General features: G+C 38.3%; 5 protein-coding genes across 9 annotated transcripts in view; 1 reads left to right on the top strand and 4 right to left on the bottom strand.

Moving 5' to 3' along the window:
• Positions 1-841: 841 nt before the first annotated feature.
• On the bottom strand, positions 842-3,676 carry LOC137579759 (E3 ubiquitin-protein ligase msl-2-like). Its single transcript, XM_068293564.1, has 2 exons — positions 3,562-3,676; positions 842-3,295 (listed from the first exon to the last, which is right to left on the bottom strand). The coding sequence occupies exon 2, from the start codon at positions 3,221-3,223 to the stop codon at positions 1,250-1,252; it is 1,974 nt and encodes a 657-aa protein (XP_068149665.1). The 5' UTR covers positions 3,224-3,295; positions 3,562-3,676; the 3' UTR covers positions 842-1,249.
• A 77-nt stretch (positions 3,677-3,753) lies between these two features.
• On the top strand, positions 3,754-8,550 carry iPLA2-VIA (calcium-independent phospholipase A2 VIA). 4 transcript variants are annotated; one of them, XM_068293468.1, is made up of 7 exons: positions 3,758-3,907; positions 4,428-4,629; positions 4,963-5,255; positions 5,320-5,619; positions 5,677-6,494; positions 6,610-7,259; positions 7,322-8,550. In XM_068293468.1, exons 2-7 carry the CDS (start codon positions 4,590-4,592, stop codon positions 7,888-7,890), a joined length of 2,670 nt encoding a protein of 889 aa, XP_068149569.1. In that variant the 5' UTR covers positions 3,758-3,907; positions 4,428-4,589; the 3' UTR covers positions 7,891-8,550. The 4 variants fall into 4 exon arrangements, with proteins under 4 accessions (XP_068149570.1, XP_068149569.1, XP_068149567.1 ...); XM_068293466.1 differs by having other exon boundaries at positions 3,767-4,132; XM_068293467.1 differs by having other exon boundaries at positions 3,767-4,121.
• Positions 8,551-8,620: 70 nt separating this feature from the next.
• Positions 8,621-9,372, bottom strand: LOC137579696 (protein LLP homolog). Its single transcript, XM_068293471.1, has 2 exons — positions 9,093-9,372; positions 8,621-9,036 (listed from the first exon to the last, which is right to left on the bottom strand). The coding sequence occupies exons 1-2, from the start codon at positions 9,276-9,278 to the stop codon at positions 8,782-8,784; spliced, it is 441 nt and encodes a 146-aa protein (XP_068149572.1). The 5' UTR covers positions 9,279-9,372; the 3' UTR covers positions 8,621-8,781.
• Positions 9,373-9,497: 125 nt separating this feature from the next.
• On the bottom strand, positions 9,498-11,255 carry Syx17 (syntaxin 17). The gene is made up of 3 exons (XM_068293470.1): positions 10,912-11,255; positions 10,490-10,812; positions 9,498-10,428 (listed from the first exon to the last, which is right to left on the bottom strand). Exons 2-3 carry the CDS (start codon positions 10,803-10,805, stop codon positions 9,845-9,847), a joined length of 900 nt encoding a protein of 299 aa, XP_068149571.1. The 5' UTR covers positions 10,806-10,812; positions 10,912-11,255; the 3' UTR covers positions 9,498-9,844.
• A 414-nt stretch (positions 11,256-11,669) lies between these two features.
• The window catches only part of slow (slowdown), a 30,003-nt gene continuing 13,800 nt past the window's right edge, over positions 11,670-27,872 (bottom strand). Inside the window, exons 3-5 of one of the 2 annotated variants that reach the window (XM_068293516.1) lie at positions 12,833-13,089; positions 12,342-12,766; positions 11,670-12,243 (exon numbers count right to left, since the gene is read on the bottom strand). In XM_068293516.1, coding sequence (XP_068149617.1) covers positions 12,112-12,243; positions 12,342-12,766; positions 12,833-13,089 — 814 coding nt within the window. In that variant the 3' untranslated portion in view covers positions 11,670-12,111. The remainder of the gene's footprint in view (positions 12,244-12,341; positions 12,767-12,832; positions 13,090-27,872) is intronic. The other variant, XM_068293515.1, reaches the window with a different exon arrangement.

Raw genomic sequence — 27,872 nt, forward strand, 5'->3', positions numbered from 1 at the left:
ACTGCCAAACACCTAACGGCTGTGGAAGCACCCACAATTATGCTCTATCTCTCTCTTGTTGATGGTGTTCTTGCTTTTTCACTTAGATCCGTTATATTACGATATAGAAAGAGACAAAAGATTGCTCTATGACTATCTCTTTTTCATTTAAGATTTTTTTTGACCATACATTGAATTTTTCCAATAGTTTGTGTTAAGTTAGATATACACACATATGTACCTACATACATACGATTTTCGGTGACAGCATGTTTTCGTACCTTTCGGAGTATTGATACATTTTAAGAAAAAATGGAATTGCCAATCCTGTTCTTGTTGTTATATTATTAAAGTATTTTTGTCTACCTCTGTTTTAAAGCATATTTTGTACAAAAATATTATTTAATTTAAAAGTTATGAAACAAAATGTAAATCCACAATAGGTGTACGATTTTCAGTGACATTCACTGTATGTAGAAAAACAAACGTTGAATGGGTTTATTTTTTTGGTTTATTTTATATGTCTACACATCCAGTCAAATACACAGATGATATTCGGCTTTAATGGATGTGCACACATTTTTTCCCCAAAACAACATACATACATAGAGAATACATATATTTCTAACAATTTTGGGATCTAATGCAAGTACATTTTATAGGTATATATATCCGAAACTGGCATCTAATGCACATGTATGTAAATGGACTAAAAATCGTCTCTTTAAATTCTGGACCAAAAATATTTTTCAATCACATTTAATAGAATATACATATATATACTTTTCAAGCCTCTTTTTTCACAGTGATCATAGTTAGTTATGGGTTTTTTAAATGTAGGTATATCACGTGTCAAAAAAAATAAAAACGAAAAACATAACACTTTATTCATGTCAAAAAAAAGTTCTTAATCTATGAGAAATTCGCTTTAAGTCTAGGAAAAACAAAAATTAATTTTCAATATTTTTGGTTTACAGTAATCGCATTTAAACTTTCATTCATTGAGCATCATTACATATAAGGAAATGGCGATAATTTTTTAGGTCTGACATCTTTGACAATTATATGTACGCATGTATACATCAAGGTATATATATATATATGTTTATATATATAAATAGACAACTATATACTTATTACTGGTTAAGTGTGAAACATCAATTGTTAAGCTCGAAGAATATCAATCATGAAACAAAAATAATATTTTCTATTTAAAGGTAAATAAAGAAAAACTGGCCGGTCGCAGTTTGTAATTGTTTTTTGTAAATTCTTAATTTTCAATCACAGGGTGTGATGTTTCCTCTAAAAATGGACTCAAAGGTGACGACTCGCTCATGGTATTTTGTGGTGGAAATGGCATATAAGCATACTTGGGTATGGCCTTGTATTTCGGGTCGGTGGTGTGCAATTGTACGCGATGGAAACCAATCTCGATGGGATCAATGGCTACATTGCCCTTCAGAACATTGAAGCATTGCATTTCCTTGTTTTCGTTTTCAACAAGTACAAGAGGATGTTCCGACTCTTCAGGATTACTGATGGCTACCAAAATTATGCTTTCATAGGATGACTTAGAATCCACAGTGGGAGTTATTATTGGGGTCGGCTTTTCTGCACCTAAATTATCATCCATCGGTAGGTTTTCCTCCTTCTTCTCGTCATCTGGGTTGATATCTGGCTTTAGAGGATTCTTACAACCCTGGCAATTACAATCGGAGCAGCTATAGCCATTACTATAGCAATAACAACGATTGCTGCGGCATACATTGCGTTTTTTTTTGCCAACGCTCTGGCCGCATCCGCAAACTTTACGCTGTTTCTGGTTACTGACGGTTGTCAGAGAAACATCTTCGACAGGTTTGTCTGGGGGTTTGACCTGTACGCAGGACTCTATTATGGGCTTAACACTGCGCAAAGGAATATCAGTAGACTTTCTCTTATCTTTTACCGAAACTATGGTTTCATTGGATTTTCTCTTACGGCTGGGAGGAGCCTGAACAACTGTCTCAGTTTGCTTGACTGGATTTGCTTTCTGAGTTTTGTTCTTCTCCTGAGCAATTGAAGATTTATTGGATTTACCCTCTTGTATAGGAACCATTGCCTTGACATTGCTTGACGGATTCTTCTCAATGTCTTGATTAACCAAAGTTACAACGGAATTTTTAGTTTTGATAGGACCCAATAAATCCTCAGCCTTGACATTTGTTGTCTGACTTTTCATCTCTACCTGTGCATCCACTGTTTTATCAGCTTTTTCTCCTTGACCGGAAACCTGCATCGGCTCGGGGTTCACCATTTTAGCTTTAGTTCCTTGATTTTTTGACGAACTCAAAGATGTCTCATTCGGTCCAATCATAGCCTGATTCCGAACTTTTAAGGACATGTCAGATCTTTCCTTTTGTATAACAGCCGTAGACCCATTTATTTTAACCGATGCCTGAGTCTTCTGTGCAGGCTTATTAATCCTTGTTGGCAATAGCTGCCTTAAGTTTTCTCCAGATGTAGATGCCAATCCATTGCCATTGCTTGCCACATTTTCTTTCCAATGTCGTTTAACGTATTCAGCGCTAGCAGCTACAATACGAATGGCTCTATTCCAAGCGACCTTTTGCTCCGGCGTTAAATATCGAGTCATGGGCATTGCTGGTAATGTGTTTTTGCCCATAGTTCTGGCTGTTAGCGATGCTGATATCTCTCGCAAAGGGGACTCGAGTACTATGTCTGTCTTATCGTGAAAGAATGGCAAATCTGACTCGTATAGGAATGTGTTCATTATGTCATCATAATTAGAAGCCTCATGAATAACATCTTGAGTGCTCATTGATGGCAATTTCGCAGCTGGAATATCCAAATCCGTATGAGGAACTGGCACATAACCGTCTAATTGGGGAAAGATGTGACCCAACATGATGTAGATACATATCGACTTGTAGCATATCAGAAGCAGTGTTACAACACGAGTCTCCTCATAGGTCTTAAAGTCGCAACAGTGGAGGCATTTCGGGCATTCCGGAACCAGACGTTTGCATCCATAAATGCATAAACGGCACACATAATGGCCACATTGAGGTCCTTTCGGCTCATAAGGATCAGTGAGCAGCCGACAGCAAACCACACAGGATAGATATCGGCGTAGCTCACTGATACTCTTGTTTATCTCAATTAGACATGACTGGCTCATATGGTAGTTTGCACATATTGTAAGTCGAACTACTTTCACATAAGCCATCTGTGCCGCGGCCATTGTGTGTGTCTATGTGTGTGTGTGTGTGTCTGGATCGGCGTTGTTCTTCTTCTTCTTAGAACACCTTTGCTTCTTCATGTGAAAAAAAAAGAAAAAAAGTTAGCTGCTTTCATAGTCTAGAAAATAAATAAACATTCATTTTATTTAACACAATTAAAAAAACAAAAGACACAAACTAAATTTCACCAGAAAAAAAAAAACAAAATTTCACAAAAAAAAAAAAAGAACTCAAGTTAAAAAACGCTCTTCACGTGTGCTGCAGAATTGCAGATCGCAAGAGCTTTCACTCGCAACTTGCAAATTGTATACATTTCAGCAGAGAGAGAGTCTAAACATACCTGATCCGAAAAATTTAGTCTCCTTTGAATTCTTCAGGTAAAATCGACGTCATTAACATGAAGGTATACACACACACAGAAAGCAACAGAAACACGCTGACCGTTCTCTCGCACGATGTTGTCGCTAAAAGCTTTTTTCTTCCAAAAGCTTTTAATATTTTTGGCATTTTTAAACTGTCCAATGAACGGTCACACTGTCAGATTTATTAAAGTTTCTATTGTGGTAACTGTAAACCACAACGGACTAAAAATTAAATTAATTTAAATATTAAGTGCAAAATTATTGGCCAAAGTTTGTGAGAAAGGAATCTAAGAGGATCGGCGTACTATAACATCATGTTCAATGGTTAGACTTTGGATCATTCACAGAAGACCACCGGTTAACGGCGCCACAATATTACACGATTTATGGCAATTATTACACACACACACACACACACACACACACAAAGACACAGACATACACACATCAATCAAAAGAATGATTACCCGTATTTAAAACGACATAAATTGTCCAACAAAATTATAGGGGAAAAACATACATACATAACATTTTAATTGTAAAATCAAGGTTAATAATGTTGAACGGAGAAAGTGGTGTGGTGGTCTGATTGGATGTATGGCCTGTTTATAAGCCGCTTAATCGTTTTGATCTCGTTGAATTTGTTGAGTCATGGCCACCTCACTCTCTCGCCTGACACATTCGCAATTTTGCGGCACTTGTGTTTGCTCGAGAATGTGTTTATTGATTTCTTGGCCGCATTCCACATCCCTTAGACCACCACCTACTCCTCTTGTACCTAACAATATGAAACATCAAACGCTGCTGCCTGTTAACTAACAATTGGCAAATATTCCTATGTTAGATTCATCATCAGCATCATCATCGCATTTAGATTCGTATACAGGCACACACAAAGCCAGATTACAAAGTTCAAATAACAGCAGCAACAGCATCCGCATCGTAAAAGCCGCCGTAACTAAAGCATCAAGAAATTTTGTTTTAATAATACATACATATATGAATCATGGCGTGGATGGCCTTTGGAGCACTCGCCTCTGGTTATGGTATTAGCTAACCATTATCACATTATATTCTGTGTCTCTCTCGTAATCCGTGTTCTGTTTTGGCTATCCAGTCGGAAAGATGAACTCAGTTTGTATTACTTTGTACTTAATATAGATACATACATATGTGTGTATACAAATTTCATTTTATCTAATTGCGAATCATATTGAAAACAACTTGCTCTTTGGCCCAAGAGTCCCTAAAGAGCAGTACGGATGTACTTAAACTGAGGTCATTTCCGAATGGGTAGAATGTTACTTTTAGTTTTCAATCTTATCGTGTATGTATATTTTTACCTTATCCCATGTTAATTAATGCCTATTTCGTTACAGTTATTCAGCGCTTGCTGGGCGGCGATCATCCGCCAAATAAAGTTTTGGAAATAAAAAGCGAATCTCTTGGCACTCTTCAAGTTTTACATCGCGATGATGCCATGGTATTATTTGCTCCGCCCTTCAATAGCACTGACAAACGAGCTGTCTATGAGATTGTCTTACAACGACCCACCTCTGACTCGAATACCACATCCTTTAGTCTGTTCCGTTCGCCAGTGCAACAGGATGCCGAGGATAAATTCGATGCATTTTTACAGCGTCTACCCGTCTTTGTGACCATAGTTAAGGAGGTAAGGATAAATCTCAATTTAATGGTGAGTTTACCAATTTTAGTTTTTCTTTTATTATTGTTAGTTCTACAACGTGAATGGAATACAGAAAGTCTGTGATTGTCTTACCGAGAATCCCTCGTGGACGCTTAGCCATCTTATTGCCTACTTTAATCTTGTCGATTATATCAGTAATCCCAAAGTGTTGCAATGCGTCGATACAGCAGATCCCACTACACTGATGTCACCATTTCAGTTGGCCATTAAGCAGGGTCACATCGAGATGGTGAAGGTCTTGTTGCCGCTTAGCAAATTAGAGCATTTGGATATAAATAGCAATTCGGTATTCCATTATGCCGCCAGTACAACCAAAGAGATCGTTAATGTGAGTGCATCAGCCATTCGGCCGGCAGAGACTTTAATAAGTGCCTTTTCTTTTTAGCTTTTAACCGAGAAGAGTACTGTCAACCTGAATCATCTCAATTCGGATGGCTATACCCCATTGCATGTGGCCTGCGTTACGGATAAGCCCGAATGTGTGAAGGCATTGCTTTTGGCCGGCGCCGATGTCAATCTGAATGCCAAAAATATTAGTAAATTGTATAAGAACTCCGCTCCAACATCAGTGGCTACATTTTTGCGGACCAATGCGAGTAAATTGTATACCCAGGACATGAAATACGGCGGCACACCTCTCCATTGGTGTTCGTCGAGGGAGACATTACGTGCCCTTATTGTGGAGGGTTGCGATGTCAATTCAACCAATTTCGATGGACGCACCGCATTGCATGTCATGGTGGCCAGAAATCGTTTCGAATGTGTTGTAACCTTGTTGGCCCATGATGCCGATATTGATGTACTGGACAAGGAGGGCAATGCTGCTTTGCATATTGCGATTGAAAAGAAATTAGTGCCAATTGTCCAATGCCTCGTTGTGTTCGGGTGCGATATTAATCTTAAGAACAAGGATGGCAAGACGCCTCGTCATATGGTGGGCAATGATACGAGTGGCAATAAAGAAGACGAGATTTTGTTTATACTACATTCAGTGGGTGCCAAACGCTGCTCGGATTCCAATTCGAAATGTCCACCTGGGTGCAATGCCAAGGGCAGCTACAATGGAATACCCCCAGAGGCACCGGAGTCAGTGGAACAGCGGGAGCACATTGAGAATATGCTTGCAAGCACCAGTCGTCAAGTGGTTAGCGGTTTTTTGGGAGCCGCATCCAATGGACTAATGGAGAAGCCGGCAGTTCCACAGTAAGTAGAACGAATGAACTTCACCCCCTCCCTCTCTCTTACTCACTCTCTCTCTCTCTCTCTTATCTCTCTCTCTCCCTCTCTTAAATATTACAAATATCTTCTTTACTTGTAGAGTTCCAGTTGTGGTGGATACAGAAAAGGAATTGAAGGGCCAAAGCATAATGGATGCCCTGTTGGGTATGTTTACGACAAAGGTAAATGCCGACGAGCTTAAGAAGGACAATTCATCGAGCAGTATTGCCAGTGCTCTCCCAGCTACTCCCACCTCGGCCACAGCCAGTCCGGAGCAATTACCGTCGCCGACTTCACCAATTGCCGCTGAGGTCGGTGACAAGCCATATGGCCGTGGACGTCTACTTTGTTTGGATGGCGGTGGAATTCGTGGCCTTGTGCTGGTTCAAATGCTGCTCGAAATTGAAAAATTATCGCGTACACCAATTATACATATGTTCGATTGGATAGCCGGCACCAGCACCGGTGGCATCTTGGCCTTGGGATTGGGCTGTGGCAAGACCATGCGCCAATGTATGGGTCTCTATTTACGCATGAAGGAGCAATGCTTTGTTGGCTCACGCCCCTACAATAGTGAATATTTCGAAGCCATACTTAAGGACAATCTGGGCGAATTCAATGTGATGACAGATATCAAGCATCCAAAGATTATGGTCACCGGTGTGATGGCAGATCGTAAGCCAGTGGATCTGCATCTCTTCCGCAACTACACGAGTGCCAGCGATATTCTCGGAATAGTGACTTCCATCAGTAAGTAGCCAACTTGACCAATAGCAAAGTTGATTTACCAACAATCGTCATCTTCATCATAGGTAATCGTCGCATCCCACCTCCGCCGCCACAAGAGCAATTGGTTTGGCGTGCCGCTCGCGCCACTGGTGCTGCACCTTCATATTTCCGGGCCTTTGGCCGCTTTCTGGATGGTGGTCTAATAGCAAATAATCCTACTTTGGATGCCATGACGGAAATTCATGAGTATAATATGGCCTTGCGCAGTGCTGGACGCGAAGCTGAGGCCATTCCCGTATCGGCGGTGGTTTCTCTAGGGACTGGTCACATACCAGTGACTGAACTGAAGGATATCGATGTTTTCCGACCGGAGAGTATTTGGGATACTGCCAGATTGGCATATGGTATATCTACCATTGGTAATCTCCTTGTGGACCAAGCCACCTGCTCCGATGGTCGCGTTGTGGATCGAGCTCGCGCCTGGTGCAGCACCATTGGCATACCCTACTTCCGTTTCAATCCTCAACTTAGCGAAGACATTGCCATGGATGAAAAGGATGATCAGAAACTGATCAATATGCTGTGGCATACCAAGGCCTATATGCATAGCAATCGGAATAAGATAATCGAGATGATTAATTTTTTAAAATAGCGCGCAAGACGGATTTAGACCGCAATAATTTTGTTTCTTTTTCGATCGATTGCATGTCGAAGATCTAACGAATCTTTTGTTCTGTTCTGTTTTTTTTTTCCAAGTTTGCCTCTTTTGGTTATTTTCTATATGTGTAAATTTTTGAATTTCCAAAATGTTTCTTTTAAACACCTTTCTGCGGTCTAAATCAGCACACAAACACACACACACACACACACCTACACCAAATAATTTTGATCCTACCAAATAACTAGACGCCACACCCACCAAAACTCAAGAGCAGACAACAATTTCAAAATTATTCATTTCATTTCATTGGTCTCCTTTTTTATGTGTATATCTAGTTAACAATGGTGGATGGATGTATGAGAAGACTCCTCCAAAGCGCTTTTTATATTGTGTTATTGGTATATAAGTTATCCACCTAAATATGTGTCACCTGTATTATTACAATATTGTTTAAAATTATTCATATGCATTCTGTATACATACATACATCCGCGATATACATACATATATATATATGTTTTCTCCCTCCAATTGAATTATACAAAAAAATGCATGTGGTAAACATTCCGTGCCGCTTGTCTACTAGATAATTAGCTAAAAATTTGGCACGAATTTTTAAATAACAAAATAAAAAAGCATTTTAATGTTAAAGCTTTGCTTATCTGTTTGTCATCAGTAGACGATTTGGAGGGGTTGACCAGAAGTAAAGTCTCAAATTCAATTCGTTTCAAGGCTTTAATATGAATTATACATTTAGTATGTATATATATAAATCAGTGTTCTTATCAATTATCAACATGTACAAGTCCTTCTTGTAGAGTTCGTTCCTAAACTATGCTTATTTACTTACTAAACAGATGATAAATCAAATCTGAACCCATTCTATAGAGGTACATTGACCGTGGTCCAGGCCTGTTTGAAGTTCTTTTTCTGGGCATGCTGCTTCTTGCGTAGACGTTTGGCTGTCTTCTTCTTTTTGAACCAAGCTGGATAGTTGCCAAATTGATCCTTTAGGGTCTTGCTATTGAAGACATGTTCCACGCCAGTCTTCTCATTGGTCACTGCAATCTTTTCACCAGTTTCCAAACTCTCCTGGTGCTCATAGATTAATTCCTGTTCCTCTTTTGATTTAGCCTCCTACAATTAACGAAATACCTCTTAGTTTAACCCAATGTTAGGGACTCGTAACTTACTCGCTTGATTTCCTCGGCTGTCTTTACTTCGGCTACATCGCTGATATCTTTCATAATTTCATTGCCGTCAGCATCGATGAGTCCCAGAGTTTTCTTAAGACGTATCAGTTCCTTCGCCTCGTAGCGTACCTTTTTGATCTTATTCATTTCATCGCGACGCTTGCGGGATCGGTTATTGCGACCCATTTTAATGGAATTAAACTCAAGAAATTAGGTATTAAAGTTGGAAAAAACTACGCCGCCGAATGTAAACACGTGCCAAATGCGCCAAAGATGCCAGAAATGACATATGCTAATGACGGGGTTGCCAGATCTATCATGTGGTCGTGACGTTGCCGGAACTATTTAGCTGGCTGACCACCTAATTATTTTTGTCTGGCAACATTTAATTTGAAAATAAGCGGGTTGTCTTTAAAAATTCCTTTGTAATTGTGTAAATCATGCATAATTTCGGTACATGTTTGTATGTTGCATTTTAAAGCCTTAGAGCTAGACACAAATTCTAAAACAACAATTATCTAACGCTTAAACTAAAAAAATAAGAGAGAGGGATCGGGCAGAAGGAGAAAGGTGATCCATTGCACGTCAAATCACAATCGGGGGTGGTGTATGAGTCGAGGTGGTTCGAGTATGGTTTACTGTATGGAACAATAGCTGCGAACGTTGCACATAACACCCGTGGTGGCAGCTTCCAGGCGTCGTGTATTTGTTGCCCAAATGTGCGTAGTGGCCAGGGCATTGCACTTATTGGGTCATTCGGGTTTCTCTTTGAGCTCTAATCTCTCACCGGATGCGTCGGCCTCCTGATTCGGATTGGCCTCCTGCTCCTCAATATTACCATGCATTACATTTGGATTCGACTTTAGTACTGAGCCGCCAGTAAAACCTAGAATGCCGCATCCAACAGCTGCCAAACCGCCTGCCTTGATACCAGCAACAAGACCAATGGGCCCACCCACACAGGTGCCCAGAAGAGCACCCACTACAGGATACATGGCCTTTTTATAAGTTAAAGCGCTGCGCAATTGCCGTTCGCCTTCTTGAACATTCTCCAGGGCCTCCTCGGCATTGTCAGCAATGGCCTGTACAGCCACCGATTGCTCCACTGTGATTTGTCTCATGCCCTGAAACATGCCATGCAGATCATATATCTCACGTTGTAGGTTTTCCATTTGCGCCAGACAGGCCTCCCGTTGGGCCAGCTGATGCTCCTCTAGTTGAAAATTTGTCTGCAACTGTGGCAAAGTTCTTTGATGGGCAGAAACTTGACTTATATCCACATCCTGATCCTGATCGTCATCGCTAAAAGTGGAACTCGGCGATTTCAGTTGCAGTTCTAGTGGGACAGAATGAACATATGATAGGGCGCAAATTTTGGGCATCATAATAGGACTTACCTGAGAATTCTTTAACACCAGCCAAAGCCTTTTCTTTGCCGGGACGCATTAGATTGTCAAAACGTTCCAGATCCTCGTCTCGTACTTTTTCACGCAACGACTCCATTTCAACCAAAAGATTCTTAATTTGTTTAATCACCCTCATGGCATTGAGCTCTTCCTTTTTAATCTTCTGCCAGTCGCCCAATGCCAGACTCTTTTCAATGTTGCTGCGATGATTTTGCAGCAATCCCAGATGATGGGGCACGGCCATGTCTTGGAATCTCTGTATGGAGACCTCTGTCTGCTTAAGTGGTAGCTTCTCGTCGCCAGTCATTGTTAAACTAATTAAAAAAAAAAAACAAATGTGCGCTGATTTCGCTCTTTGGTCTTGTGGTTAAAAGTGAAAATAACAATTTTCCATCAGATGTGGCGTCACACACCTCCTCCGCACCACGCCAGCTTTCCTCGTGATGGTGTGAGTCGGGACGGACAGACGTACGGAGCACTTTTTAAGCCGAGATATTTCTTTGTTTGTGTGTGTGCGTGTGTTTAGTTTTTGTTGTTTTTTACACTGCGCAATTCTCTTGCAATGACGTCACTTCTTGCGGAATATTACAATTGGCAAACAATGGATCATTTTTTCCAATGTCGTCGAACTGACATGGTTTTAATTAAAATTTGTTTGCTTATTTATGCTGGTCCCGATCTAAAGAATTGATAAACTTAGCATTGTTATTGTTGTCGTTTCTCTCAGGGGCGAATCAGTGCATTAAGTTTTATGTAGCTCACCAAATGGACTCAGTTTTGTGAACTGGTTCCGTATACATACACCCCTATCGATAAGTCATATGTTTTGCTCAAACAGCTGGCTGGCTCAAAATGAGCAAAACATCTGGCGCGACAATTCTAATTAAAATTCAAATTATTTTTGAATTTCAGCACTTTAAATGTTTTTGAATGTTTATACGGAATTTCGATTAATTGCGAGAATTCTAATTTCATAACTTAGGTATATGATTACAATAAAAATTCTGAATGTTATTAGTTTACACTGTCACACTGTAGGTATATGTATGTTATTGTTGGCTTAACAAGAGAGCCCAAATATTGCCTATTGAGGAAAATATCCAACTGCCCGATTTTCAAAGTAAAAATCAATTCAACATTTATAAATACAATTTCATTTTTATGTATATAATATATATGTATTAATTACTCCCTATATACATTTACATGCAAAAAAAAAAGACGGGCGAAAAAAATTAACCGGACACATACACAATCAATGCACAATACAATACAATTGCAAAGCAAAAGCCACGCTGAATGGCTTATGTATATAAAAATTATTAAACACTCAGATCTTCAGATCTGAAATATTTGTGGTCCAGTTGAGTATGAGTTAAGATAGTTTTATGACACTTTTTGCTTAAGTACTAGTCTAACTTCGAAGGCAGTTTATTACTAAACAATTACGCAGAGGCACTCGCGTTCGGGAATGGCTTGCAAGCAGGAGCAGGATTTGAGGACGAGTTGAACATGAACTGTTGTTTAAATTAACTAAATATTAATTTTGTTTGTATATCGTAGAAAAAAGGTATATGTATATATTTAATTCCTTCTTTATTCTTATTTTGCATCTAGGGGCAATTGGCATTCGGTCCGTTTCTGCATTTTAGCAGTAAATTTAGCATGCCCTCCAGTTTGTTTGTTCGTGATTCCGTCTTATATAGATTCGTTTGCAGGCGGTTCACATCCATGGCTTGTTTCTCCTGCAGCGAGAAAGAAAGAGTGAGAGAGAGAGAGAGAGAGAGAGAGAGTTGAAAGGTTAATAAATTAAGATATACTTTGGATCAATTTTAGTCCTTACTAAGGTGCTAAGTCGACTTTTAAGGGTATCGACCATACTGTAGGTAGCCTGTAGAGACTTTTGCAGCTCATTCGTGTGCACTCGCTCATTGGCCAGCGAGCGTTCGATTTTCTGCAAACGCGTTGCCACCTCCACATCGTTGTCATCAATATCGTTCTCCAGATCGCGTGCCTCGAACGCATCATCGGCATGGGCCGATGCCTTGCGGCAGCTCTGTTGATCCGCTTGCAATACGAAACCATGTCGACAGCGACAAAAATACGATCCCTGTGTATTGACACATTGCTGATCGCACGGCTTATCCACGTGACACTCGTTCACATCCGATTCACAATAGCGGCCCGTATAGCCAGCCGGACAGGAGCAGGCACAGGTCTGTGGATTTGTATAATTGCCACCATTCTGACAGCGAGCGGCACAGACGGCTGTGATTGGATAGGAATTAGGAGCGATTAGTCGACCCAAAAAAGCTATAATTCATTCTCACTCACGTTTCATGCACGCATCCGCACGCGGCGTCTCCCGTGTCCAGCCGGTGCAGCAATCGTAGGTCATCTGTTGGGCCGGCTTATGCTTGATCACATCACGATAGGCCTGCTCGTGGACCAATTGCACGCGCGTGCACATCTGTCCAGCATGTGTGGGCGGCTGGCAGGGCGTGCTCACGTGTTTCCAAGTGGGTCGCGTGTATACCTCCGTTGTCTTCACTGGCATCGTGATTGTCCGCTGCTGCACGCAAATGTGTCGCCTGTGGACCGAAAAAATAAATACATATGTACATATGTATATAGCAGTTGTCTCTCTGTGTGGATTTATTTTCCTTTGCTATTGAACAAATCAACAGCTCATCTACAAAAGTGAAATTGACTTTTCCTCCCGTCCAGTCCAGGCCAGGCCATGGCAAGCCAGACCAGAGACAGACCCAGACACCACCAGCCAATTACTGTCATAATAAACTGGACAACAGGTTGGCGTGCCCAGCGCAAACGCAGACACAGACACAGATGCAATGCCAAGGCATCAGCCACTTCACAATTGTCACCAACAACTGGACAAAGACAACTTGCTAGGCATGATGCCAACGAAAAATAAAAATGCAATGCTGAAGTCATGCAAGTATCCGCCATGCCCCCGTCCCTCCCGCCACTCATATCTCTGCAAATATTGGCAATATATTGAATCGAGTTCGGTATTTATATATAGGCTACTTGAGCAGGATTCTTGCCATTAAATACAACATTGCGCTGAACCCAGCTCAAACTCAATCTTTAAATAGATGATTATTTCAAAGGCAACACAAAAATCTGAGTAAATATTTTATGAACCACCTAGTTTTATCATCAGCAGACTTTCAACATCTTCTAAACGCTAAAACTAGTTGAAAATTTCAAATTATAACTAAAAGATTAGCCCCGAGCACGGGTTTTAGGGGTTCAGCCATCAAAAATCCATAATTTTTCTTTCCGCTTTTAACGTTCTAACCATTATGTGTCTCACTTGACGATTAACTCAACCGCCTTCTCCTGTGACAATTTCACAAACTTCCCTATCCCCATCTTGGCCCTTAGATAGTTTTAAATTAAGAACAATATTTTGAGTTTTGTCTGTTTTATCAAGATCTGTATATCAATTAAGCTAATAAACCCGATTTGGTCTAGTTAAATTGCTGCATTTTCCTGAACTGTCAACTTAGACGACCAATTAAATCATGGTTTATTAAGGCCTATTGACTTATAGCACTTTTCCCGCACGTTTTCTATCATTTAAGTTAAGAAAATTTTCGTTATAGACTTTTCGTCAATAGGCGTTTGTAATATTATGTGGAAATAGTCAGGGCGGGTGACCACTTCAGTGGAATGACCCAGGGGTGAGATACATGTAGGTTCGAGTACTGAGATTCTCCTGGGATGAATTTTGTCAAATAAAGGACAAGATTCATTTAAAAACTTAATTCTTTTAAAAGTGTGTACATATAAAGAGAGTGTCTGTGTCTGAATGCCTAGCCTTGTTTCGGTTTCAGTTTGTTAGGACCCTTTCTTGTTTAGGCCCCAAAGCTTTGCCCCCCGCCTGAGTCTGGGCTTGGAAACGGAAATTAAATCTATTGGATTGACTTTAAGAAGATTTCAAAAAATTTTCAAAAGTTATCATCAACATCCAATGAGATCAATTTTTTTTTAAAATTAAGTTGTATTTACAATTATTTACATAATTTTTTTCAACTTTTAGTTTCATAATGTTTTATAATTGACTAGGCCGATTTCTGGGTATGCCTTCCTTGAGGGGTAATTTGTAAATGCATTCATACAGATGTCTAAGGTGCATTTTCCTTACTAATCGAAAACCGATTTATAATTTTCTCTAACATTTAGTTTGAGAGCCATTTAAGTAAACTCAACCCAAATCAAAGCTTTCACAACGAGGCATATTTCTAGAAAACTATGAGTGATAGAAAACCAAATATTATCATAAGTTAGAGCCGCCGATTTACATTCCTAAACCGAAACGCTAAATATATTTTTCTTCTACGTACATAGAAAGATATCTTAACAATGCTTCACTATCTTTTAGGCTCTTGTCATGGTCTTTTTCTAGATATGTCTTATGGGTTCTCGTTTAATGATCGAAATGGAAATTATATTAGCATAACTTTAAACACTTTACTGTTGTTGTTGTTGTTGTTGGGAGGGTGGGGGATCAGTGCTTCTGGAACTTCGATACTCTTTGTTTTGAAACCTTTTTCAAGCCGCAAGCAGTTAAATATAAAGAGCGCTGATAATAAGCGGTTTTTGATTTTGATTTCAGTTTTTTTTCTGTTTGAGGGGTTTTATTAGTTTGTGTGTGTGTGTGTATGGACTGCCAAAAAACGCAAACTGGGCCCAGAGAGTCAAGTTCCAGTTCCAGTGCAGTGCAATGCAGATGCCATAGCTACTGAGATGCATCCATAAATTGTCCGAGTTTGGCTTACAATGCCAGGCTACCTTCTCCTTTACCTCCTACTCCTGTTCCTGTTCCTGCTGTTGGTGTCGTAATTGGCAAAATGCGGGCCAAACAATTGCAAACGCGTGACGTGGCCACTGACTGACTGACTGACGGACTGACTGACTGACTGACTTTGGGTCTGACTACCGCTTGGTTTTTGGACCTGAACCGTTGCTTTTTTCTTTTGGCTTGCTGTTTGTTACTTGCCAATATTTGTGTCTTGGTCAGGGCAATAAAAAAAGATATCGTTAAAACTAACAGTTCATCGACTAGCAAGATACCCAAGCTTTGAAAAACAAAACCGCCAGTAATATGGAAATCCTTGAAAAAAAAAACTTGAAACTCATATTCGGTTCATAACTTTGGAGGGAAATCCTTCTTAGATATCGGAATTTGAACAGTTTCATAGGTAAAGTCTCCGTTTTGGGGTAAGACATTTTCCTCGTTGCCCCTCCCCGAGGATTTAACAAAGCTCCTGTTATTACTCACCCATTGACCTACATAGTCTAGCAAATGTTAAGAGTCAAATATTCTCATAATGACTGAATTTTTTAACTCTTCACGGGGTTTTTCGTTCTAAAGACATAACATCATTGTTACATTATTTAAAATTAAAAAAAACAAGAATTGAAAACAATATTTTTATGGCATCTGCTTTGTGATAAGTTTTGGGTTTAGTTCGTTTCCTTTTTTTTTTTTTTTTAATTTACAACCAAAAATAGAGTAAAATATTTTCAATGTCATATACATTTTAAAAGTGTTAGAATTCTTTTTAATGTGGAATACAATGTATATATTCTGTATTAAGGACTAAATGTTCTTTGAAACAGAGAGACCCCACTTTTTAATTGGTTTTGGGTTTACAGGGTGCCCAAATCCAAAAAGTGGCACAGTTGAAACGATCCTGTGACCGTTTGCAGCGGGACATTTAACAATTTCTTTATTGCACTACATGCATATTTATGTGTGGATGTTTATTTTGTTGTTGCTGTTGTTGTTGTTAACTGGCTTCTCTTGTACCATAATTCTCACGTTATTTATGCGCCAGAGTTCTCAGTTTTTTTTTCTCTTTCTTTTTCTTAAGGGCGCCAGCAACAACAGCAACATACAACATGCAGCAGCATCAACAACAACAACAGCAACAGCAGCAACAACAATAAGAACAACAAAATGCGGAAGTTTTCTTTTCTTTTTCGAAGAAACTGTGCCAACCAAAGTGCAACATGAAATGCTCATTCCAACAATGCCCATTTCCATTCTGCTGGCTGCATAAATCTCTGGATGCACATGCAGCCTGCTGGGCCTCCCTCATTCCATATACACAAACTCCCCATATACATATCTCAGAAACTCTCTACATCCAATGGTGGTATGAGGTATGGGCTATGATCTGTGTGTGTGTGTGTGTATGAATGGCTTCATTGCTTTGTTTAGAAACGTTTAGGCTAAAATTAAATTTGAATTTTTAATTGTTAAACGCCTGAACACCTGTGGCTCACTCTCAGCCTTTCCGCTCCACTGACCAGTTTATGGGAATCAAAAGAAGTCTCACACAGTTACTTGCTGCCGTTGGTTGTTATATGTATCTCTCGCTGCTACTCTCTGTCTGCTGCTGCTACATTTCGATCTTCTCATCCAACTTGACCCGTAAAATTATAAAAACATCAATCAAAATTGCATTTAGTTGTAAGACATTTTCAAAACTGAAATTGAAATGCCGGTTGTGGTTGGGTCGTTGGTTGGTTGGTTCGTTGGGCCAATTAATCAAAAATTAAAACTGTTAAATTTTTCAAGAAAACGCAAGACAGAAGAAAAGTAAGCCTCTCCATCCATTCCTGTTGTTACCCCCCGTTGACTTCTTCCTTTTCTTCATAAATCCCCCCATCCAATAACAACAGCAACAACAAAAAAAAAAGATACAGACACGGGCCACGGTTTTTGGTTGAACTTTTTGGGTTTTTGAGTGCGGTTTATTGATTTACGATTTATTTTCATTGAATGCCTCGCGCAGAAATTGATGAGCCGCATACTGCAGGCCAAAAGGTGACCTCGCTGAGCGGGTGTGCGTGTGTGTGTGTGTGTGTGTGTGTAAGTGTGTGGGCTTAATGGACTGACTACATTGCATCGGATCGCTGGACTAATAAATGGATGGCTGCCACATATTGATAGAGTTTCCTCTTGACCGTTGTCCGCCTGTCTGTAAAGTCTGCGGTTCAGTAGGCAAAGAATAATTATACCCTGTAAAACACGACACTTGAATTAAGAGAGGAGTACACAAAAAACAGTGAGGCTAATTGCATTCATATTGTCTGTTAAGTGAATTTTCACTGTATTATCTAACGCACATTCATAAGGGGGAATTTCAATTCATCTGGCACAAGTTTTTCTTAAACATTTTCCAAATTAAAAGATTACAAGGGCGTCAAAAATGACTCGACCCCCTAACCCTGAGGATAAAGTACACAATATAATGCGCCGAATTCTAATATGTACTCGAAATGTTTATATTTGAACAACGAAACTTAAAAGTGCAAAAAATAAAAAAATATCTGCCCTGTTTTTCGAGCTTTATTTTGAGAACATATTATGACCTATTAGATATGTGTACTCTGGTCTCTGGATCTGAGTTTTGTCGACCTGTGTTTGCAGCTAATAGTTCTTTATCAATAATTGATCATTTCGAAAAATTCCTAGAAAATTATAAGCCGAGCATAATTAAAATTCTTTTTTATATTCTAAACGAAGGATCTATCTATCTCTATTTAAAGTAATTTTTTCAAAAACATCCAGAGTAAAACTGTTGGCTCTAAACATTATTTTGGCTTTTGTTATTGTCAAATTTCGAATAATTTAGAATTTTCCACTTCGAGGGTGTGCTAAAGGCTTATCAGTCCGAACAACCATTTGGTGATATCATGTAAAATTAATTTCATTTACCTATAAAACCCTTTTACATGCAGATAACCTTAAGGCCAAATTAATTGATATATATTAATCATATAAAATGTTAAGATAAACAAAAAAGAATTCAATAAAAATCATTTTTTGTTTTCAATTTATAATGCACTTTAAATTTTGGATAAAAACAGAAAAAAAGAAAGAAAACTTGAAAACCTTAAAAAGAGTATTAACGAATTTTGATTTCCATTTTGATTGCGATATAATACAAATTTTTGTATTAATAGCAGAAAATCCCTTCACAATGCCAATTATGCAAATCAAATTCAAACAACTCAAGAATTAGACAAAAGAAATGCAATTTCGGTTTATTTGTTTGCTCAACACTTTAGTTAGTTAAGTTGGCTTAAATCATTTTTATCGTTTTACGGGGTCATTTGCTCACAACCAGTTTGCATTTTGTCAACGTTTTTGGAGGGGGCGAAAACAAAAACAGTTTAAAAACCAAATGAGAAAGAAAAGAAACTAAAATTAACAACTTAAAGCCGACCAGAGGGTCAAGTTAACTGAAGCAACTGACGAATTTTGATGTACCCTAATGTAAAATGAAATAATATTACCCATACGCCATGTGTGTTCATAGTTTTAAGCTTAGCCTAACTAACAAATACTCCCATTGAAATATTTATTTTTAATTCATGTTTTTGTCCGGATTTTTTGGGTCAAATGGTTCAATTATTTGAACCAGATCACTCACTCAGTTGTTCACTAATTCATTTTTATACTCGTAGAATTACAATAACTCAACGAATCAATGTTTGATTGACTTGTTTATTCATTGAGAAAATCTTTAACTCACTCACTCAATTCAGTGACTCACGTATTCAGTTGTTCAATATCTCGCTTGCTTAACCGTCAACTGTTATGTTAACAGAATATAGCTGAATTCAGAAACAAGTCGATACTTATGTATATCCTTTTCAGATTGCAAGAATGTCAATGAACAACTGAGACAGTGAGTATCAACAAATGAGTACGCTGAGTGTGCATCACTTTCTCAATGAATCAAGTTACTCACTTATGATCGATCCAATACTAAAAGCTACATCACATTGTGACAAATGTGTATATATAGCTAATATACCCATTTGTCTAGCGTGTTCAAGAAATCAACAGTCACAAAAGTTGGCGACACTTAACAACTTAACAGCTAAAATATGCAAGCGGAAAAGTGCAAGCGTCTCATTTTTATAGATTGGATATATCTATGTATATGTATCTCCCTGGGTGTCTATCTCTCACTCTTTTGTGAATATGTGTGTGTGTGTGTGTGGCTATCGCATTTCCAAATGAAAATGTGAAGTAAATTTTATAAAAACATAAAAATATTGTTGCCAGAGCTATAAAATAAATTTTACGGCCACATTCAATGCGTATACATAAGTTAAATGGGAGAGAAAACTCTTTAAAGCAAAAAAAAAAAACCATTTAAAAGTTAAAAGCCAAATTGATGAAATGAACGGCCAAGCAGACAAGCAGAGAAATTGTGGGGTTGGGGAAGCAGACAGGGGGGTGGCTGGCGTTTTCAAGTGCAGGACATGTAACTGTAATGGTCAAGAGACTAGACTAAAACAACAACTGAGTAAGTACAAGTGTAAGTACAAGACTAAAGTAATCTGATTTGTTACATGAAATTAGAATTTAAATTGGCCAAGCCAGAGAATGCAATTCCAGCTGCCAGTATCCGCGTTCCCGTACACTCTCTACCTGTGAGTGTGCGTGTGTGTGTGTGTGTGTAGATAGATGGAGGACAGGGCAAACGAATGCATCATTAGTTGCATTTGCAACTACTGCAGCCAGCACCCACTGCACACAGTCCACCACCACGCCACCACACGAAAAGAGCAACCACGACCAGCGACAACTACAACGACAACGACAACGACAACAAGGAGAAGAAGAACAACAACATCGATGATGATGATGATGATGACGATCATGATGATGATGGCAATGGCGACGACATGGACGAGGGAATCGCATTTTTAGACATGCTTCCTGGTGCCGGAATTCTGATGGTAGAGCCAAGGCAGCTGCCTCTTTTAGACTTTATTTGGTCGGGTGTTTTTTTTTGGTTTGCCTCTTTTTTTCTTTCTACATTTTGTTCCTTTACAACGCCCATGTGACCACAAACCACAAGATGAGAGATGCTCATGACGATGACTCGACGGAGTTGGCTCAGTATTTCTAATAATATTTCAGCAATGTCCATTGCCAGCAAGTGCAACCGCTGCCACATTTGCAGCTTTCAGTTTCTTTTACCATTTTCCATTTTTCTTCCTTCTTTAACATTACTTTAGTTTTTTCCCCCTCCGTTTCTTTTCTTGTGCTTGCAAAAAGAATTATTACAGCACTCAGTCGGCGGCTGGTTTTGAATTGAAATAATATATCCCATATAGGCAACTAGATAAATACCTAAACCATATATGCCTGCAATTAAATGGAAATCATTATCAACCCAAGACATTTTCACATTTAGTTGCAGTTCATGACAAGGAACGATAGATACAGAGTTAGATAGAGAGATAGATAGATAGATATGTATGATGGATATGTTTTAAGGCCAATACTTTTTAATTTAATACATTGACTTTATTATTTTTTAAATAAATGTAAAGCATAGCTCAAGTTAAAACACTGCTAAAGTTTGTTTGAAAATAAAGCACGCATTAAATTGAATTAAATAAAGATTAATATAGATTAAGAAGACTTTATATCAAAGTTGGCATAAAAAGTGACTTGAAGAAATGGTGGAGCTTCTGGTACTTTTTAATCCATCTAAAGATTTATACTTATTGAACTGGGGCTTGCATTTGGAACCGACCCTTTTCCAGACCCTGAGATTCTTGTCATCACTCATCGTAAATGTAAATGATAAGTTACCCTAAGCTAGTTTGCGCCTTGTGAAAAAAAATGACCTTTCAAGTTAACTTTTAATTTAAAATTGATCCTCTTTTTTTTTGTACTATGTACTACAAATGTACATTAATGGATAAATCATTTGGTTTTACCATCAAAGGATACGTAAATTTCTTCTATAGAGTGAGAAAAAGTTTTTGAGCCATGTATTCAATGCAGCCAAAATTTCTCCCAAGCGGAATTGAAATCTTTATTATACTATTTTCTACTTCAGGCCCTTCTTTTTTCTTGAAGACTGTGCACACATGACACTCTCAGTGATAATAACATCTTACAAGCGGCTAATTTTGTGGCGACCAAATTTTTAAGATGTTGCAAGAGTTATTGATCTAACATTTTCGCAACTTGTTTTAAATGAAAACCTCCTGATATTAAAACTAGAAAGGCATCATAGCATTCTAATTGATTGTGCCGTGGTGCACTATTAAGTTTAATGTCGAAATCAGGTCCTTTAATTTTTGAATTTCTAACTAGAGCTGGCAATCTTTCGATAGTGGAAAAACTATCGATGGTTCTCGGAAAAAGCTAAAATTCGAAGCCCTCGATCCAGCCAGCTCTAATCCCAACTAAATTCTCAGTACATAAGCCTATACTTGTGTCTACTATTGTAGCCGATGTGCTCTGGTTATAGAGTAGCAGCAAGAAAAAAGAAAGAGGGGAAAAATTGAAAGAAACGCCAGTCACGGTTAAACGCAGACAGCCAGTTCTAATTTGCCTGTAAATTTGTCTTGCTCTTAGAGATAGATTATGCAATAAAAGCAAGAGAATCGGGCGCACGTTCGCGTGAAAAGCGAAAAAAGTGAAAAGAAAATTGCCGCCAAGTGTCAGACTGACACCACTATAAAACTGTGTATGTGTGTGTTTGTGTGTTCGGATGCGTGTAGTGAGGAGTTTTTGGTAGTGGAACGTTAAATGTTGATGCCCAATGTCCGTTGTCCATTGTCCCTTGTCCGATATTGAGTGCCTTAAGCTGGAAGCGTAATGTGAGCTGATTATATATTCCCAAAGGGAGAGCAGGCAGCAATAGTCAGGAGAAGTTGGGGGGGATTGGAATGAAACTTGGACTTGGGGTTCAGTGGCCCGCCCGCCCATTGATGCTTATGCATTTTCCATATACAACATAATCGGAGCGATAAGCGATCTGTAAGTAGAGCTCCCCTCCCCCTTCCCACAAAGCTTCTCTTGTCCCTTCATACACCGATCAACAAAAAAGAAGAAGAAAGAAAGAAAGAAAGAAAAAAAGCCTTTTCATCCCATAACAACTCCCATCTCAGTTTGCTGTCAATGCGGCCCTGCAGCGGATTTTAGAGTTGGGTGGAGATGGAGACGAAGGCGAAGACGGTGTGTGTGTGTGTGATGAGGCTGGCGTAAATCATGATTAATGCCCCAAACTTGTTTAAACAACAGGCCGTGTCGAGCTGTGGCCGAAAATCCGATTAGTTGTTAACGTGCAGAAGCAGCCAAAAGGGAAAGAGTGAGAGAGAAAGAAATGCAGTAAAAGGGCAGCCGCAGCGTGCACGATTTCCATTTTTCTTCATTTCCAATGAAGCGCAACGAAAACTGAACGCACACACAAATTTTCATCAAATTAACATACAAGTATGTATGTATGTATGAATGTAGTGTAGTATATTGTATTCCTATTGCTATTGCTATTGTTATTGTTAATGTTAATGTTAATGGTAATGTTAATGTTGTTGCTGCCATTCAGATTGAAATCTCAGCGGTGACGAGTGAAAAGGCCGTAACATTTTTTTTTTTTGTTGAAAGCGCTTCATTTGTATGAAGAGGAAGAAGAAGCCGATCCAAATTGTACGTGTCTCAACAACAAGAAGAAGATGGAGAAGAAGTAAAAAGGAGGAGGAAGTTGCACCAAAATAGACAGAGGCAGAAGATTAAGCTATTGCATTCATCCCACGCCTAGACCCCAAAAACAAGTGCAGAGCAAGCAAGCGCCACTCCACTCCACTTCACCATGATTCCCCCTCCCAATGATTCCCCTTACTATCCAATTCCAGGTAGTGTCTTGTTCGGCCTCATGATATCCAATTGCAACATAATTAAGTAAGCCAAATGGCGTGTCTCATTCTGTGCCTAGTGCCTAGTCTGGGTCTGGCCTGGGCATGGGCTTGGATTTGAGTTTGTGTTTGGACTTGAGCTTTCTTATCTCGTCGCCTACACGTTAAGAAATTATATCGTAACTTTCTTTTTCTCTCAAAGCGAAGCGAATCGGCATCCTTCTTCAGAAGTTGATCCAATTCAATTTCAAATCACATTGAAATAAATGTCAATTCATAAATGTTGTAGATTTTCTTAAATTGGTTTAATTTTGCTTTGCGTCAATAAACTGAATGACTAAAAACAATTCATCAGCATTAATATATAAACCGAATACTATTTCACCTTTAGAATTTAATTAGTATGTTTTTGTAATTTTGGATCTTTCTGTATATGACCTTATTTGACGCACTGTGATAGCTGTCAGGAACTAACTGATACTCTGATCTAACGGTAATGTAACACAAGCTTTGGTATGAAAATACTTGTAATGGTTAAACAATTGGGCTTATAACACAAATTATTAAGTTTATCAGCAGCAATTACGATCCACAAATAAGATTACATAATTTTTAAATGATTTTTCTGTTCTTCTTTTTATTCATATAATTGTTAAGGAGAAAAAATGGCGTTCTAAAGAGCGCAAGCTTTTAACTATACCATGTACTCAAGTCTTAACAATGTTTATAACAGGCAGATGAAAGGTCTTCCTACCTTTTAAAGCCCTCATTTTTTTAGATTTTCTATAACTTGAGGGATTAAACTCTACGATTAGGACTTTAAATAATATATGCTAAAAAGACGTTGAACTAGTACATTTTTTAATAGACATTTTTAATAAGGCATCTAATTGAAAGTTTGCCTTTGAATATATGTATATTGGCAGGTGGATTCATAAAAGCTCGTATGAGTTTGATTTAGATGGTTTTCAGCAATGGTTCGGGTTGACTTATTTGTTGCTTGTATTATAAAGGTTTCATAAAGATATTGTATAACTTTTTTCCCTGAAGACCACATGTCGAGGTGTCAGGATTTCATTTTTATTTTGCAGCTAATGCTCCTTAAAAATAGTAGTTGAAAGGCGTCAAAATGGAGGCTCCAGATGGCCAAGGCAGTTAGCCAGGACTATTTTTCAATGATTATTGCTTAATGATTTTCAGGTTGTGTGAAAAGGAAATATTAAACAAGTTTTAAGCTTATAAATAGAATAATTTTATAAGGAAATTTTTAAATTCTCTGAAGCATTGGAATGTGTATTAAATCTCTTAATAAACTAAGAAGACAAATTGCTTCCTGTTGTCTTCTCAGGCAGTAGGTTTTTTTCCTCAGTGTAAAATTGTTTGTTGGAAATGGAATTTTGTGCGTCATGTTGTTGCTCGACTTTTTTTTTCGAATTTTTTGCAGAGTCAAGGAGGGTGGGCAGGTCGGAGGGGAGATGGTGTCGTGTGTGGCACACACAGTTTTGTTGTCTTTTGTATGCCTGCAAGACAAAAGCAATGCAGAGACAACATCACCACACCCCGTTGCCCTCTTCTTGTTTCCTTCCTGAAACGGGTTTACATGTAATCTGTCTGGCTTGACTGTCTCTGTTTGTGTCTCCAGCCACTGTCCCCTCGTTCCCCCTTCTAACCGCCTCTCTTTTGACCATACCACCCCTTACAGCATTGCATTAACCCAATTTTCAACTTGAGATGCGAAGCTGAAGCTGCGTGATTTGCAAATTACTGTAGAGCTGCAGCAGCAGCACCTACAGCAACAGCTCCATTGTCCCCCAGTTTCAGATCAGTCCGTCAGCCATGTCTTCTGTGTGTCCATGTTTTGAGTGACTTACTTGTGTTTATATGAAAAACTCACTAATTGCATATATGAGAGAAGTGTGCAGTGGGGGAATCGAGAGTAGGTAAGTAAGGTGATGCAGGGAGAAAGAGGGAGAGACACCACAAACACAAAAAATGTTGACAATAGGTGTAAATTTTCAAACCTTAAGTTGTGAGTTTTACATATTAATTTGATTCAGTTATTTATGTTACTGCTCCGATTTCATAGATCAACGTTTTGATTATCGATTATGAAGCGTATTGTTAATTGGTATATCGAATGAAATGAAAAGGAAAAGTGCGATAGAAATCTTGGCCAACTAACTAACTAACTAGCTAAATGGGTGTCATAGCATTTAAATGTAAATAGACAAATTTTTGTCTTAGAGAAATTTCAATTCTTTCCGATTATCAATATATATATAGAAAACGTCAATACATACATATGTGGGCACAGATTAAATTACAATAACTAAAGAATTCAAAATAATATACTAGGCTAGATTTATGAGATTGGTCTTTTGATAGATTTTGCTTTCAATTTTGATTTCCCTTTAATACTAGCAGATACATGGTAAAAAATGTATAATATATTTTTCTTTTTACCTTAATTATTAAAGATATGTAAGTATAAGTACCTACATACATACATATATTCAAAAATTTTTAATTACCACATAGTTTAACGAAGATGAAATAACAAATTGAAGTTTTATATTTCATACATTTCTTATAAGCTGAGGTCAATCATAATAATTAGATTATTTCATAAGCAGCACAAAAAGGTAAGAAACTTGTCTGTTAAGATGTATCAAAAGTTACCAAGTTCCAAAAAAAAAAAAAAAACAATCTTTGAATTGATTTTCACACATATAAAGGGACAGTTTTTGAAGCTGATACACGTGACCCAGAACCAAACGGAACCAAAATTTCAGAGTTATCAGGTCAGCTGATTTTGAATAATCAAATGGACTTCAAAAAGTTAGCAAGGAAAATGCTCTTATTATGTCAACATTTCGGTAAACAATCATCCGATTAACTTGGATTTTTCACAGAGTTTACATAAAAATTTCTGTATATATTCTTGAATGTACGAAAATAATTATAATATTAATAAGAACTTTTACTATTTAAAATAGCTTCTACTATTTAAAATACACGCCCAACGCATTTCAAATATTTATAATTCTAAAACTAGTTTACAATTACAACAAAATAAAGTGAAAGACAGGATGGCAAACTTTGCAATATCAGAGACAAGTTTGCTATATATCAATAAGTGGTAGAAGGGCCCATCTCGGTCTATATTTTACTCCTCTATGGTAGTTAAAAGTGAATTATTTCTTGGATTTACAAAACAAAAACTATTTACTGTCAATGGCTTAAACATTTCCATACTGGAATCAGCAATAGTCAATAGTCCACGGACAGTAATTTTCCCTTTTTGAAAGAAAAACAAAATAAATATTATGACAAACTCGATAACAAAGTCTGACTCGTTATGAAAGTCATTAGGCAGCAATGAATGGATTGGATTGTTATACTATTCATACATAGTATGTATGTACATATATCCCTAAAGTGTAACCAAATACTATTGGCTTTATTTTTGTGGGTCATAAACTTTTCACTTTGGAAAGCTAATGCCAAAATAAACTGCATGACATATTTAAGGGAAAACCTTTTGCTTTCTTTCTTTTTTTTTTTTTTTTGATACTTGAACTGTGAGTACAAAGTTCTCTTTTTCTATCTCTTTTAGCTAAATGATAATGACCCTGTAGAAAATGGGTCGATATATTAGAGTCTCTTTTCTGTGGATTCAATTAAATCGAAAGTTGTATGTGTGTAGGTTCATTTTACATATTGTCAACATGCAATAGAGTTTTGCACGTGCACAGAAAAAAAGGTTTTTTGCTTTGTTTTTAAATAACTCCCACAAGTCGTCTATGTGTAAGACTTTATTTTCAGTTTCTTACTTGGTGCCTTCTCAAGAAAAACTCATTAAGCATGCTGTAGGTTGCGGCTGCTTCTGCCTGGGCCAAGGTTTACCCTTGTCTGACTCCAACTCTAACTCCAACTTTTCTGTTGGCTGAAGAGATGGGCATGACTTGGACTTGAGATAAGGCATGAGAGAGCATGAAGGCGGGAGGCGGGTTCTGCCAGGCACGCGTAGGCGTAACCATTGAGCACAATACTTTACGGTGCAAAATGTTAACGAATTTTCACAGGCCTCAGCCGCATTCTAAGTGGAGTTTTCCAAGCACATTCGTCACTCACGGTCCGCCGTTGCCGCAGTCAACCAGCCAGTCAGCCAGCCAGCCTAGCTAGCTAGATAGCTAGTGAGAGCCCCCATGCCCCATGTACGTAATTATCGCTGAGTCGACTCCAAGTTGCCTTCAATTGTTGACAAGCAATTTGCAGGCGGCTCCACCACCAACTCTGACTCCAAACTGCAACTCCATCCAGCTTTAGATTTGGTTTCGCTATAAGCTTTGAGTTTTGGTGGCTCAGCTGCTCTTGCCGGCTGTCTGGCTGGTGGATATTGAGAATTGGGTATTGGTAGGGTCACAAAGTTTCTTAAAGTGCACATAACTCTTTTTGTGGCCGTTGTCTCATTTGATTGTCTATTTGCCAATTGTTGTTGCATTTTTTGTTGTTTTGCTTGCTGGTTTTGAATTTGTAGCTTGTAACTGATTGAAGTCAAGGCCCTGCTTTGTTTTCAATATTTATTTCTTTCATGTATTTGCGATGGAATTATGAGATTGCAACCACCATAGATAGATAGATAGATAGATAGTTG

The sequence above is a fragment of the Drosophila tropicalis genome, unplaced genomic scaffold (genome assembly GCF_018151085.1).
Source record: "Drosophila tropicalis isolate 14030-0801.00 unplaced genomic scaffold, ASM1815108v1 contig_769, whole genome shotgun sequence".
NCBI lineage: Eukaryota > Metazoa > Arthropoda > Insecta > Diptera > Drosophilidae > Drosophila > Drosophila tropicalis.

Coding starts and splice junctions, on each gene's coding strand:
- LOC137579759 (XM_068293564.1), bottom strand. CDS start 3,223: ATGGCCGCGGCACAGATGGCTTATGTGAAAGTAGTTCGACTTACAATA.
- iPLA2-VIA (XM_068293468.1), top strand. CDS start 4,590: ATGGCGTGGATGGCCTTTGGAGCACTCGCCTCTGGTTATG. Junction 5,256..5,319: donor TTGTGACCATAGTTAAGGAG/GTAAGGATAAAT, acceptor TATTATTGTTAG/TTCTACAACGTGAATGGAAT. Junction 6,495..6,609: donor GAGAAGCCGGCAGTTCCACA/GTAAGTAGAACG, acceptor CTTTACTTGTAG/AGTTCCAGTTGTGGTGGATA.
- LOC137579696 (XM_068293471.1), bottom strand. CDS start 9,278: ATGGGTCGCAATAACCGATCCCGCAAGCGTCGCGATGAAATGAATAAG. Junction 9,037..9,092: donor CAGCCGAGGAAATCAAGCGA/GTAAGTTACGAG, acceptor CGTTAATTGTAG/GAGGCTAAATCAAAAGAGGA.
- Syx17 (XM_068293470.1), bottom strand. CDS start 10,805: ATGACTGGCGACGAGAAGCTACCACTTAAGCAGACAGAGGTCTCCATA. Junction 10,429..10,489: donor TGGTGTTAAAGAATTCTCAG/GTAAGTCCTATT, acceptor CTGTCCCACTAG/AACTGCAACTGAAATCGCCG.